General features: G+C 38.9%; 1 protein-coding gene across 7 annotated transcripts in view; it reads left to right on the top strand.

Annotated features, from left to right (window-relative positions):
- The window catches only part of EVI5 (ecotropic viral integration site 5), a 79,865-nt gene that overhangs the window by 58,503 nt on the left and 8,235 nt on the right, over nucleotides 1-13,127 (top strand). The window contains exon 22 of one of the 7 annotated variants that reach the window (XM_064148009.1): nucleotides 12,492-12,505. The exons of the other annotated variants lie outside the window; for them this stretch is intronic. Within the exon in view, the coding sequence (XP_064004079.1) occupies nucleotides 12,492-12,505 (14 nt within the window). The remainder of the gene's footprint in view (nucleotides 1-12,491; nucleotides 12,506-13,127) is intronic. 7 annotated transcript variants of the gene reach the window in all.

Raw genomic sequence — 13,127 nt, 5'->3', positions numbered from 1 at the left:
TACTGTAATTGTGTAACTTTAAAATGGATCTAAATCAATGCAGAAGTTCTAGTTGAAGGTAGGGGTGGGATGGATGTGTGTGAAACAAGATTGAATGTCATGCCCTGGCCATCAATGTTGATTCCACTTTCTGAACTTGTTTTTCTCCCCAGTACTGCATTTTAACAGAATTTTGCATCAGAAGAATTGCAGGCCCTCCATCTGAGAGATAGAACAAAATAAGGGTCAAATTCTATATTGAATATAAGGAACTGCAAGACAAGTCTCTGTTCTGGCTTTCTGATAAAACACTGTTTCGTGTCTTTGGCCAGGAATCTGAATGTGTGTTCCTGTATCAGTGGAACCTGGAGGAGCTAGATACTATTAATTGAGTTCTGTGATATGATCCATCAGATTGTGATGGTACCAAGATACAGCAACAGCATGATTCACCCTAATTGCAGAGTTCCAGTCAAATGTCTACTGTTCCATCAGTGTTTGGCAGCCAGGCTAGTAGCCATGTTCAAGGCAAACCTTAGAACACCAATATGAGCACCAGAAAACAGCAAACAGGGGGTCACTGCCTAGGATCTAAAGCTGAGTCCTTTTCACTAAAAGATGTGGGGTGGTGAGGTGGTGTTACTACAGCACAGGTGGAACAGGCTACTGCTGCAGTGACACCTTTTGAGTTTGTAACAGAGGAAAGTTTGACCCTCAGATTTGAGATGTTTCTCTCACCCATTCCAGTGTGGTAACTTTAAATCAGCAATGTATCAGAATTATCTATGTACAATTTTCAGGTTTTTAATTTTAAACCTTGTGTTTATACTTTTTAAAACTTCCAACCAGTTCCCTTTGTTGTAACCTGACTATATCTGTTGAAATAATTTTGATCTTCCTTTTCTGAGCTCAGAATTTTGCATGCATTTTAAAGGTGATGCAGCTTGCAGCCTAAGGAATACATTTCAGCTGCTTCTATTGCTCATCTAGGAATAGTAATGCTACAGTCAGTCTTCAGCTCATGTTATAAGAAGACTTACTTGTAGTAAATTCAAGTTTCTATGTTTCTGTTACTCAGTAAAGCTGCCTGTATTGGAAATTGGTACTATGGCATCCAAAACTGAACAGATGAGGCACATTACTCTTAAATATAGAAGGTAAATTAAATAGTGAAAGATAATGCCTTTTTTCTTACCTTTCAAATGAGGTAAAATAACTATAAATGAAATTACAATATTGGATATTTTTGCTTGTTCTAACAAGATAATCTGTGTGATCCCTTTTATACCTCACCAGTTGATTTCTGTAGTGTGGTAAGATGAATTGTATATTGACTTCTTTCTTCACAGTAGGTCATAAATTTGTGTTTGATGAACATTTCCTGAGAGCAAACAGACAAAATCTGGAGCTTTAAGAACACTGATACAAGACTTGTGTGGTAGACTTCTGCTCTTTGCACACTGTCTTAGATCTTACTCACATGCAACTCTATCTTTGCAGTAACTTGAGTAACCAGATATGCTTAGGAATCAAAACAATGAACATGATTTCTATTACTATCTAAAAGGCTGAGTTCTGCACACCCTATCAGTATTCCAAGAGCAGCTGGTGCATGATGGAAGGATACTTGGAGACTACAGTATTTCTTGTTACCCAATAGCTAGTCCTGTCAATCTTGTCTATATTTGGTGTCCATGCTGACTGAGTTGCTTCTTTGGGTGCAAATGTTGAAGGCTGTAACTAGTGTAAAAAGCTGAAATTTTGAGGGTGGTCACAACAAGGAAGTTAGGAGGTAGACCTTTTTCCAGAGCTTTTGGTGTGCACTAGACTTAGGCACTCTGCCTTTTCAGAAGTTCATGTCACATTGCCATTTGATGTTTTCATTAAAATAATTCTTTCCACCTTGTATTTTCTTCATTTTTTTCCATCTATTTTCAAGAGCTTTCTTGACAACTTCTGGCTTAGTAGGATTTTAACCTGAAATGCTTTTTTGTTGTGCAGCCCTGACAGGCTGCTGCTTCCGTGAAGCAACTTTGCTACTCTTATCAGTAAGTATACCAGCTTGGTTGCCCCATCTTTGACATGAAAAATAAGGTCTGTTGAGCACTACACTCTGTCACTTGACCTTACAGTTGTGTTTTATCTGATGTAACATAACTGGCATGAGAATACAAACACTGCTTGGTTTGGGTTATGCACTTTCAGGCTGCACAAAGAGTGCTGATACTATATAAAAGTTGCCTTTGTTTAGTGAAATGTTAAGTGAAAGCAGCTTTTGTGAAACATCTTTACTATTCATTTTTACTGTGGTAGACTTCTAGTAGGTAGCACTGAAGTAAAACAGTTGCAGTATGTGGAAAAGAATACACAGAAAGTTTGGGCTGTTACGAGTTTGCATTCAGTGAAGGTTTAAGGACTAAAATAGATCTTGAACTAATTGTTACTAACTTCTAAATAAATCGCATTCAAAATGAATGAAATTAAATGATTTATAAACTGCTGAAATTCTGCATTTTGTGCATTATCCCTCTGCACTTACAGTCAATGTATATATATTACACAGCTGCTGTCTCTGCTTCCTGTTGGATGTTGCAAGGCTTGTGTGTGTTACCTAGATTACAGGAGTGGCACAAAAGATTAGAATTGTCGTGCTTACCCACAAACTACACTGGCAGACCACAAGACACCTTTGGAGACAAAAGCAAGTGGTTTCCAGTCTTACAGCCTTTGTGATTTGGGCTGAAGTGCTTAAGTTTAAGTTGTGTTTGTAAGGTTTCTGTTTGTCATACTGCTAGCTGATTTTTGTGGGAGTGCTTTGAGTTTGGTTTACTGTTAAATTTTAGCTCCTTATTTATCTACAGTTATTTTGTCGTAGGTTTGTTTTACATTTTATGACCTTTTCCATCCTACAAAGTAAATTCTACCTAATACATATTCAGGTCCACACAGCCAGCAGCTTCTACATTTGGGGATTGCAGAGCATTTTATTCCATGAAGCTATTTATTCCATTCTACTATCTGTTGGCCATCCACATTAAGGGACAGCCTTGTCAGGCACAGAATACAGAGCCAGTTTTCTCCTACCTGTTCCTTTGCCATGTGATCTACTTCTATCAATTAATTCCTTGAAGCATTTTGGGAGGAAGCAAGGGTGAGATTGTTTTCTAATGCACAAATTATTATGCCCAAGTTGTTGGCATTTGAATGAAATAGAAAATCCTGGTGATAGTGTGGTGCACTGTTCCAGCAATTAGAGAACCTACAAGTCTGCCCATGTTAATATTTCAGATTGGCTAATGGAAAAGGAAGAGATGACAGGTGACTGGAGAATCACTATTGCACTGAAAGAATTCTGGGTGTTTTTAAAAGGCTTCATAATAGAATCATAGAATCAACCAGGTTAGAAGAGACCTCCAAGATCATCCAGCCCAACCTATCCCCCAGCCCTATCCAGTCAACTAGACCATGGCACTAAAATCTGGAATATTGGGAAGAAATATCAGCAAAATACTAGAAATAGTAGCCCTTCACAAACTGTTATTAGCAAGAGATGAAGGTGGCCAGATGACTTACACAGGTCCCACTTATAACTACAATGAAACTGTCTAGATTTTGATCTGTTAAGTGCAACAAAAGTGAAAATGATCAATCCATAGAGGGGAAAAAAACCACAGAGGACATTAGGTGAAAAGAATAGTGGAGAAAACAGAGCTTTTCTGTAAAAGCATTTCCCATTTTCACTACCTGTAAACTTGCTGGCAATTCAAAGGCACAGTGACTGCTAGCTTACTACTTTTCTTTCCCACATACACATAGTTCATCTGGGAATGGATCTAATATGATGTTTTAGGAACCTAAAGTAGCCAGTAAGATTTTGATATGGGTGTTATCTCTGATCTGATCTTGCTCCTGGTGAGCTAACATTTTAAGATCGTCTAAATTAAAAGAGATATAAAAGTTGGAGATAAAGTTTTCCTTGGGTAAATAAAATTCCAAGACACTTTAAGTAATTACTCTGAGGATAAATAATGCATGTTATGACTAAAGGAGTTGAATTAGAGATATATTTTGCAAGTTGGGTTAGCCTTTTGGGCTTTTGCTGGTGGAACTAAAATGGAAAAGGGAAAGTAAACTGTAGCCATTGGAGTGAAGAATTAGAAGAAACACTTAGATAGGTCACTTAATACCACAGCTAAGTAAAATTCAGTGCACTATAGCATACGGGAGGAAAGTTAAATGCTGCCAAAGTCTTTCTCTGTGTGTTTTTATTTGGGTGGGGGTTTTCATTGTTTGGGTTTTTTTTGTGTTGCTTGGGGTATTTTTATTATTAGCTAATAATCCTAAATCAGTATGGTACAGTGAGTGGTTCTGGTCTTCTGCACAGGTCAGTCTCCCAAAGAAGGTGAGGGAATAGCTTCACAAACAACTGAATGACTCTTCCAACAGCCATAGAGGAGCACAAAGTTATGATGCTGTTTGTGGTCTGCTGCAGTAGCACAACATGGGTTGGCTACCTCTAGCAGCGTTCCTAACTCTTGTTTGCTCACAATAATAGCATCTGGGCTTAATGGTGCAATACCAGCAGGAAGCATTATTCCTTTCATCTGTTAATTTTGTTACTAGGCTTCCTTTGAGTCAAATTCAATGCTTATCAAATCAAATGTTCTCTTATCTGAAGCACCACTTGACTACATTCAGAAGCAGGGTAAATAACTGAGCTTCATCCTGCTGTGTTTGGACTGCTGGTGTCCAGCTGCTTGGTTTGGATGTGCCTATGTCACATTGTGGTCATGACTGCAGTGTGGGCACATCTTTAAGCGACTTCTCAAGCTGTGAGTTGTACCTAGCTTTGCATGATGGGGATAAGAGGATTAACTGCAGAAAGTGAATTCTTATTAAAATTCAACCTACTAGATGCTTTTTTGTTGGTTTTTTTTTTTTTCTTATTGGTGTTTTGGGTTTTTTTTCTGACGACATAGTTCCAAGGTGATGGCCAGCAGTGGATCAGATCACACGGGGAGATGAAAAAGTCAGATATGTCAGCATTTAAGTATCTTGGAAATAGAAATAGGTAGTATTTCTTTCATCAGAACAGAGCAAAGGACAGCAAGTGCATAGAAGCCTAATATTCTTCCTGTAAAATTGATAATGAGATATAATGCTTTTCCACTCAGTCTGTTGCAAACTTTGTTTTCCCCCTTTTCTAGGAGCATGTACTTTGCTTTCAGTGTTGTATAGCCAGATGTATACTAGCCTCTTGGCAATTGTCATTTCACTCACTTTCATAAAACCAGCTAATCTTGGTGGGATTCCAGTCAATTTTTACATTTTTCTTACTTCATATTCACTGAAACTGTAATACTTGTTGCAAGTACCGTGTGCGCCCTTGCAGAGCACTTGTTTCTCAATACTGACCACAATCACATTAAAACCTTCTAGTAGTTTGTTGTACTAGACAAATGCTTCCAAAATATGTGGTGCTCTACAAATGTTTTCTTACTTGATAAGAAATATTGTCCCTGAAAGGAAATATGTTAGCCTTCAGATTTACAAAGTAAACACTTCAACTTGTGGTGGAAGTTTATAGCACAATAAATCATGTGCTTTTCTTTCACCATATCTTGCAAGCACAGTAGGACAAGAGACCATCAGATTTTTCCCTCCCCACAAGTGAAGTTCTTGTAAGGCCTCTGGACAGCTAAAAATGTAGTTGCTTTACTAGTACGTGTCAAAGTTACAGAGTCTCTGTGCTGGCAGAGTCTGATTTAAGTGGTTGTGGTCAGTCTGAGGAACCTGTGATGTGATAAGATAGCGTTTGTGAGGTCATGTGGTTTGCAAGCACCCAGTCTAATGCAGCAGCTTTGTCTGCACAGGATAGTTAAATATGTACCATATGCTTTAGAAAAGTCAATTGCTTTATTCCTTTGGCTCAAGCTTGTCCTTAAGAAATGTTGTTGTACTGGCTTGATGATACCAAGGTTGTTGCAAAAGTGTGAGACTGAACAGATTTGGGTCTTAATTCTCCAATAACTTTCTCCAGTAGAGCTACCCTGTCCTTAATTTCTAAAGCTATTGGGTTTATTATCTGGCTTAACCAAACAGTCAAAAGGCAGAAGTGTTGTTGCACAATAGAATCTCTAGATAAGGTTATAAGCATCTGCCCAGGGAGGTGGTGGAGTCACCATCCCTGGAGGTGTTCAAGAAAAGCCTGGATGAGGCACTTAGTGCTGTGGTCTAGTTGACTGGATAGGGCTGGGGGATAGGTTGGACTGGATGATCATGGAGATCTCTTCCAACATGGTTGATTCTATGATTCTTGTTTAATTCCATTAATTTTCAATGGGTGTTTATACTCTACTTAACACAGACATGTTACACATCCCCAAGAAGTCAGAATTGATTCCATGATGATGGAACTCCATTGGCCACAAATTACATGTTCATCTTTGCATCAGTCCATTCCTGTCTCTTCCCCACAGGAACAAAGTAGTCTTCTATCTCTCATGAGGGTGAAGGAAACACCTAAATGTGAATAGTATAACCAGGTCAGTGATGTAATCTGTCCTTAAATGGAAATAGGTATGACTTTGTTCACTTCCATGAGGGTGCTGGTTTTAGGTGGAGGTCTTAACTGTCTCACTGATGCTGCTAACAGACTAGGTTCAGTGGTAAAATAAATGAAAATTGGTGATTGTCCTCTTTTCAAACTCTTTTTTAATGACTGTATCTTTCTGTGTCAAAGCTCCAGATCTGTCTTGCTGAGCCATTTGCTAGTGCTTGATTGCAGCTTTAGAGATGAGTATAGCTAGCTACACTTAACTGTACTGAGTCTTATTCATCTGAATTGCTGAAGTAAGCAAACTAATTATAGATAATTATTTCATTTTCATGGCAGTAATTCTCTCCTCTTGAGTTTTGCAGTTGTGTGACCTGTCTTTTCATCTGAGTAAAGGTTCCTTGCAAAAGTAAACTGCTGTAACCATGTATAGGTGATACGAGTGTGAGAAACAAGCTGAGGAGAGGAATGCTGTGAACTGGCTTGTAATATGCCTCTGTAAAATTATCTTAATATGCAGTGCAAACAGTGCATATGTGGTTGAAACGCCCCCAGAAATTTATCACTCTCTCTTACTACTCTCAGAAGTAATTTCTGCAATCAGAGGCAAAAAATAAATGTTGATTTGTCTGTTTTAAAATGCTGAGTTTAATTCCTGCTTCAGAAGGACAAAGTGCAAAAAGATCATTTCCTGTAACTGCTGCCTGTAATAGCTGCATTTTCAGTCTCCCTATCAGCCAGTACCCTTCTAGTTAAAGATTGAGATTTCAGTAGCTTCTTCTTGTTTATAAATGTATGCTATATGGAGAAGGAGCATTGAGTTTTAGGTAGTTCCTTGGCTGTGGTAACTGCAGTGCATTCAGTGTGATCATGCTCTGTTGTAAGATATTTTTGTTGCTATGTCCTCACTCCAAATAAATACTTTCTTTAGAAATTCTTGTAGGAGGAGTTTCTGGGAACTTTCCACCTAACAACTACCTATTTATGAAACTTCCCAGGGCTAAGTCAGCTTCAGACCTTTTTGGAATTGCATATACTCACTACAGCAATCTTGTCAGAGTCTATAAAAATTCCCTTGGTAGATAAAATCTGACTTATCGCTACCAGTGTCTGATTTCTCTTGAAAAGAGTGTTAAATTTTGACTACTTCCTTAGTGCTGTTGCTATTTCTAATACACATTTTCATATAGAACTTCAAAGCTTGATTTGACTACACAGTCCTAGTTCAAAACCAGATTCTTAAACCATATAGTGCAGTGATCAAAAAGTCATGACCTCCCATTGATCGCTTTATTGGTTTCCTGTTCTGATTCACTGGAAACCTTCTGGTCTGAACACTTGTTGCTACTTTTAGTCTTTGTCACGTTTACAACACAGCAGACTTGTCTGTGGTAAAACTGATATACAACATACATTTAACAGCATATTTCTTTTTGGCTTAAGTGCTCTTTAACTCAGAGTGTTGCAAAAAACCTAACTTTTTATAAAAAGGCAGAAAATGTAAGAGTACATTCAGAGAAATAGGAAATAAATAGCTGGGCAATAGGATGTGAGCTTTATTTTAATGCATTAAGCTATTTAGTAGACTTTTATTTAAACCTCCTGACATTTATAGAGATTTTGTAAAGTATTTTGTATTGCTCAGAGACTGAACACAGCTTAGAGAAGCTGGTAGTTTAAAACAGAGGCCAAAGATTTCAGTGCTTTTAGAAACCCCAGAAGCCTGAAGTGACTCACTCTTGGAAATTTCATACTGCTGTCTTGCTTTTTCACCTATGACATGCTGCAGTGGTTTGAACTCTAGTTATACAGTCAGTAAAGTTCAGTTAAGGTAAATGTTTCAGGTTGCATACCAGTGTATTACTCTGGGTTGTCCTTTTAGAAGTACTGGCTTCAAAACCCAGGCTAAAGCTTTCCTTTATCAAGAGAATTTAGTAGTTAATCACATACATGAGCTTGGATTCTGAAGAGTTAATGATGAGCGCGGCAGATAGATCCATAGAATCAACAAGGTTGGAAGAGACCTCCAAGATCATCCAGTCCAACCTAGCACTCAGCCCTATCCAGTCAACTAGACCATGGCACTAAGTGCCTCATCCAGTCTTCCATCTAATATTTCAGTATTTCATGACTGTTACTTTTAATCTCACTATAAATGAACAGGAAAAAAAATCTCAGTCCAGAGACTATTTGTGTTTATTCCTTTTTCATACCAGTATGGCTGGTAGCCTTTAAAAGCAGCCTAGGTCTGTTCAGGTATGTACTACTGTCTTCCTAACATTAAATGATACTGCAAATCAGCCTCCTTTGAACCTTTCTGCCATGAAAGTAAAATATTTCTTTTCTGCTTCCTTTGTTCTGCTGTCCCAAATAAATGCTCTAATATGCTAAGGTGGATCCCAGACAGTCCTGTTCATGCTAAATGTGGCTTGGCTTTTCCTACAGGGATCCTACAGAACTGGCTTACAACTTAGTGTCAAAGGTCACTGCTAGGCTCCTTGAAAATTGGCATTTTTATCAGGCTGAAACATCCACTGGTGAAAACTTTGAGATGAGGAAATTATGTTCCACATTGAAAGGATGTAGAAGATCAAATTATGCCTTAAACCTTCCATGAGAAATGAACATTTTCATAGTGATTTTATTGACCACTAAGCAAAGGAAGCAAGTTTGCAAGCGTATTTCTAAGTGCTTTCACTTCATGTTATTGGTGAGCGTGACCTAGACATTTCCTGCTTTCTTAAATGACAATATCTTAATGCTCTGCAATTTCACTCTGCTTGATTTTGCTTAACTGAGCTAATTTTGTTTCATTTATGTCAAGCCCTCATCCCAAATACTTCAGGAAGTGTCAACATTTGTAGTTTAGGTGAAATACTGAGTTATTGTAGCAGAACTTCTCTGAAACAATTTTCCATAGATTTTAGTGCATTTGAAATTGTGCTTCCTTTTCTCCTTATGTCCCTGACTTTTCAACAACTCATTGTAAAGTGGTGGACACAGCCCTGTGAGGAGAGGCTGAGAGAGCTTGGGGTGTTTATCCTGGAGAAGAGGAGGCTCAGGGGTGACCTCATTGATGTTTACAACTACCTGGAGGGAGGCTGTAGCCGGGTGGGGTTGGTCTCTTCTCCTGGGCAACCAGCAACAGAACAAGGGGACACAGTCTGAAGTTGTGCCAGGGGAGGTCTAGGCTGCATGTTAGAAGGAATTTCTTGAGGTCTAGGCTGGATGTTAGAGGGAAGTTCTTGCCAGAGGGCGTGACTGGCATTAGAATGGGCTGCCCAGGGAGGTAGTGGAGTTGCTGTCCCTGGAGGTGCTGCAGAAACAACTGGCTGAGGCACTTAGGGCCATGGTCTAGTTGATTGGACAGGGCTGGGTGCTAGGTTGGTCTGGATGATCTTGGAGGTCTCTTCCAACCTGGTTGATTCTATGAATATAATTGCCTGTTGTATACATTTCTAAATCGGCAGATTTTAGGCCGAAGCAGGGCATATTTAGGAAATATGAGAAGATTCAAAGGTCTTCCAGAAGAGTTTTAGTCTTAACATTTTAAAGTTAAAAGGAAAAAACACACCTTTGTGAAAGCAATAAATGACAGCATAATGTATTTCCTGTGTTCTAATCTAATTTGGTTTCAGAATCCCTAGAGGTAAATACAACATTTGAGAATCCAAAATGGCTTCAGAATGAGATCTGGATTTCAGGGAGGAGAAGCCCACACAATCCCCCCCTCAGCTGTTACCTTTCAAGCAGTGAGCTCTTGTATTAGGTAGGGCATCTTCCTCAGGAGGGTTAACAGTGACAGGGTAATGGGGAAAAAACAGAATAAATGGGAGTTCTTGGATTCAGCATCCATTTGGTCTGATTGGTTTGGGTTTCTTGAATAGTCATTAATTTCTGAGAAGAATCCTTGTGTGACATTATGTCTGTTATTTACAAATTAATCATCCTCCTTATGGCTGCATTTGTAGCTAAGGCTGTAGAGAAAAAAGCCCTGCCGTTAACTGAAGTGAAACAGGAAATTCGCTCACCGTTTTGGGCTTTGTTGTAATGCCATCAGACATTTCTCATTTAACACATCACCTTCAAATTCAGTGTTAAATTCTTTGGAGAATGTGTCACTGTTTCTAAACAAAGAATGTGATCATCCTGTATGCAGTGTATCGTTGGCATAACCTTACGTAAGAGCCGTAAGAGTTGAGGAGGCTCTTAAGAGACTATTCTCTGTTGCGTATGTTTGGGTAAAAACTATCTTGTGCTTGAGGAAAGTCAAGAATGTCTTTAAAGTTGGTTTAGTTTTGCATTAAACTATTGCAGGCTATGTTCAACCATACTTAAGGCTTTTCTTTTAATCTCAGACTTTTCACATTTGAAGATCAAGGGGTGGCCAGGAGCAGGGGGACAGGCTCTTCCCACTTGCTCCCTGTGATAGGACAAGGAGCAATGGGTGTAAGTTGCAGCAGAAGAGGTTCCACCTCAACACAAGGGGGAACTTCTTTACTGTGAGGGTCACAGAGCCCTGGAACAGGCTCCCCATAGAGGTTGTTGAGTCTCCTTCTCTGGAGACTTTCAAGGCCTGTCTGGATGTATTCCTCTGTGATCTGTGTTAGTATTGTCTTGCTCTGGCAGGGGAGTTGGACTGGATGATCTCCTTGGGTCCCTTCCAACCCCTAACACGCGGTGATTAATAAAGAGTGGCTCTCATTAAAATGTCCTCCTAGTTGTGTCACAATCCATGCATGCCTCGCAGTCCCTTTCATGTAAGGATGCCGATTCTGTTGCAGAAATTTAGCTACCACACAAACATAGTTTCTGTTCAGCCCTTAAGCTTGCTAAGAATTGTTCTAGGTGAAGGATTGCTAATATTAGTTTCTGCAACTATTCATTTTGCTCATAGTGTCTCCATTTGTGCAGTGCTCATGCTGCAACGGTTTCAGTATGAATGTAGCTCACTGTGGAAGTACAATAGTCTGTTTAAAAATGGGCTTCAGAGAGCTTAAGACATCTTAGGAGTTGGTTGTGTCCATAGAAATGAAAAAGTGACATGACAAAACCTTTACAATTGTTTGATCATTTTGCGTCACATGCAGAAGAAATGCTTCTGCCTTCTGCTAGGTGTAATACATGTCTGGACTAATATTGGTATCCCAAATAATAATGTATTTTCCATTAATCTGAGTTGCTGTGTCTGCTTCATTTTCTGATACAAGCATTTTTCCAGAAGAGGTTAGCAGGAGTTATTTTAGATTCGTGATAGTGTACTAAAGTGGAGTGATCTCATCCCAATGGGAAGGTCAGCAGTAAGAAGCATGCTTGTTGCCTGTGCTAAGCCATGTGGACTGTTAGTGTCTGGAATTAAGAACTCCAATTAAATTGCTTTTATTCATCTTAAAGGTGGTTCCAGTTTAACAGGTCAGGACAGATATTTTTCATTGGCTAGAAACTGGATTTTTACTTCTTCATGTTGCCAAATTGACAATATCTTTCTGAATTATAGACAGGTATTTGAAAAACCTTGTGACTTGTTTCTCTTCAACTAAGCGTGGTTAGATCATACATTCAGCAACATTCTAGTTTTCTTTTGAATCATGTTTGGGGTTTAAGCAGGAAATCTTACTAAGACTTCCTACTGTTGCTAAGGAGACAAAGAGGGAACTCCGAGTTCTAGATTCCTCTCGCTGTAAGTAAAAATACAGATAAATTCAGTGTCTTTATTTAAGTAAAAATTAACATACTGTCTTTTACCAAAACTATTGTTATTCACCCAAGGCAATGGTTGTATTTTTATCCTATTTTTACTCACTTGTGCATTGCTTGCTTATCCTGCCACGAGTAGATGAAACATTTATCAGCAAGCTTCAAACTATTCTATGATTTAACATGGAAGAACTTCTGAATTGTACTAAAACTTCTACATTTCTCTTTACTATCTCTCCCTCATGCCTGACTTGATGAGGCAGTCAACATCAGGTAAGAAGACTTATTCTAAGATTCAAGGATCTGATTGTTAGCCTTTTTTCAGCTCTTCTAAATTTGTGACAAGACACTGTTACCTCTTAAGGGTATGTACAATTGAATTTCATATGTTGACCAGTAGCAGGTAATCTGTCTTGAAAAGTGCTGAACTCCTTAGGCATAAGAAGGGATATAAATGCAAACATAATAATGATCTTGATTCAGCTGGCTTTGAGGGGATAATGATGGCATACATTTTGGTCACATTATGTTATTCACATTTGGAAATGTTCTGAAGACCACATGAACGTACTTAAGTGGGTTGAAGCTGCAGTCATCTAGGCAATATGACCTGGATTTGAGAATTAAAAGCAAAACCTGTGGGTTTACCAGGCATGGTTTTCTGCAGATGTGATCAGATTTGAGATGCTTGCAAAGCTGAAGCAGTAAGAAACAGCCAAGGTTCATTTGAATGTCACTTGTCGGGGTGACAGAGGTCTAGTTCCCTTCACATGAAGGAGGGACAGACCCGAAACTGAAAGGCTTTAACCACTATTGGCTCTTTGTACAAAAGAGAACAGAAGTGACAGACTTTGGGATGCAAGTCTCTGCTCAACACAGCTGCAAGAAAAAGGGC

Source organism: Pogoniulus pusillus, chromosome 8 (assembly GCF_015220805.1).
Source record: "Pogoniulus pusillus isolate bPogPus1 chromosome 8, bPogPus1.pri, whole genome shotgun sequence".
Taxonomy (NCBI): Eukaryota; Metazoa; Chordata; class Aves; order Piciformes; family Lybiidae; genus Pogoniulus; species Pogoniulus pusillus.
This window is presented reverse-complemented; position numbering and strand designations above follow the sequence as displayed.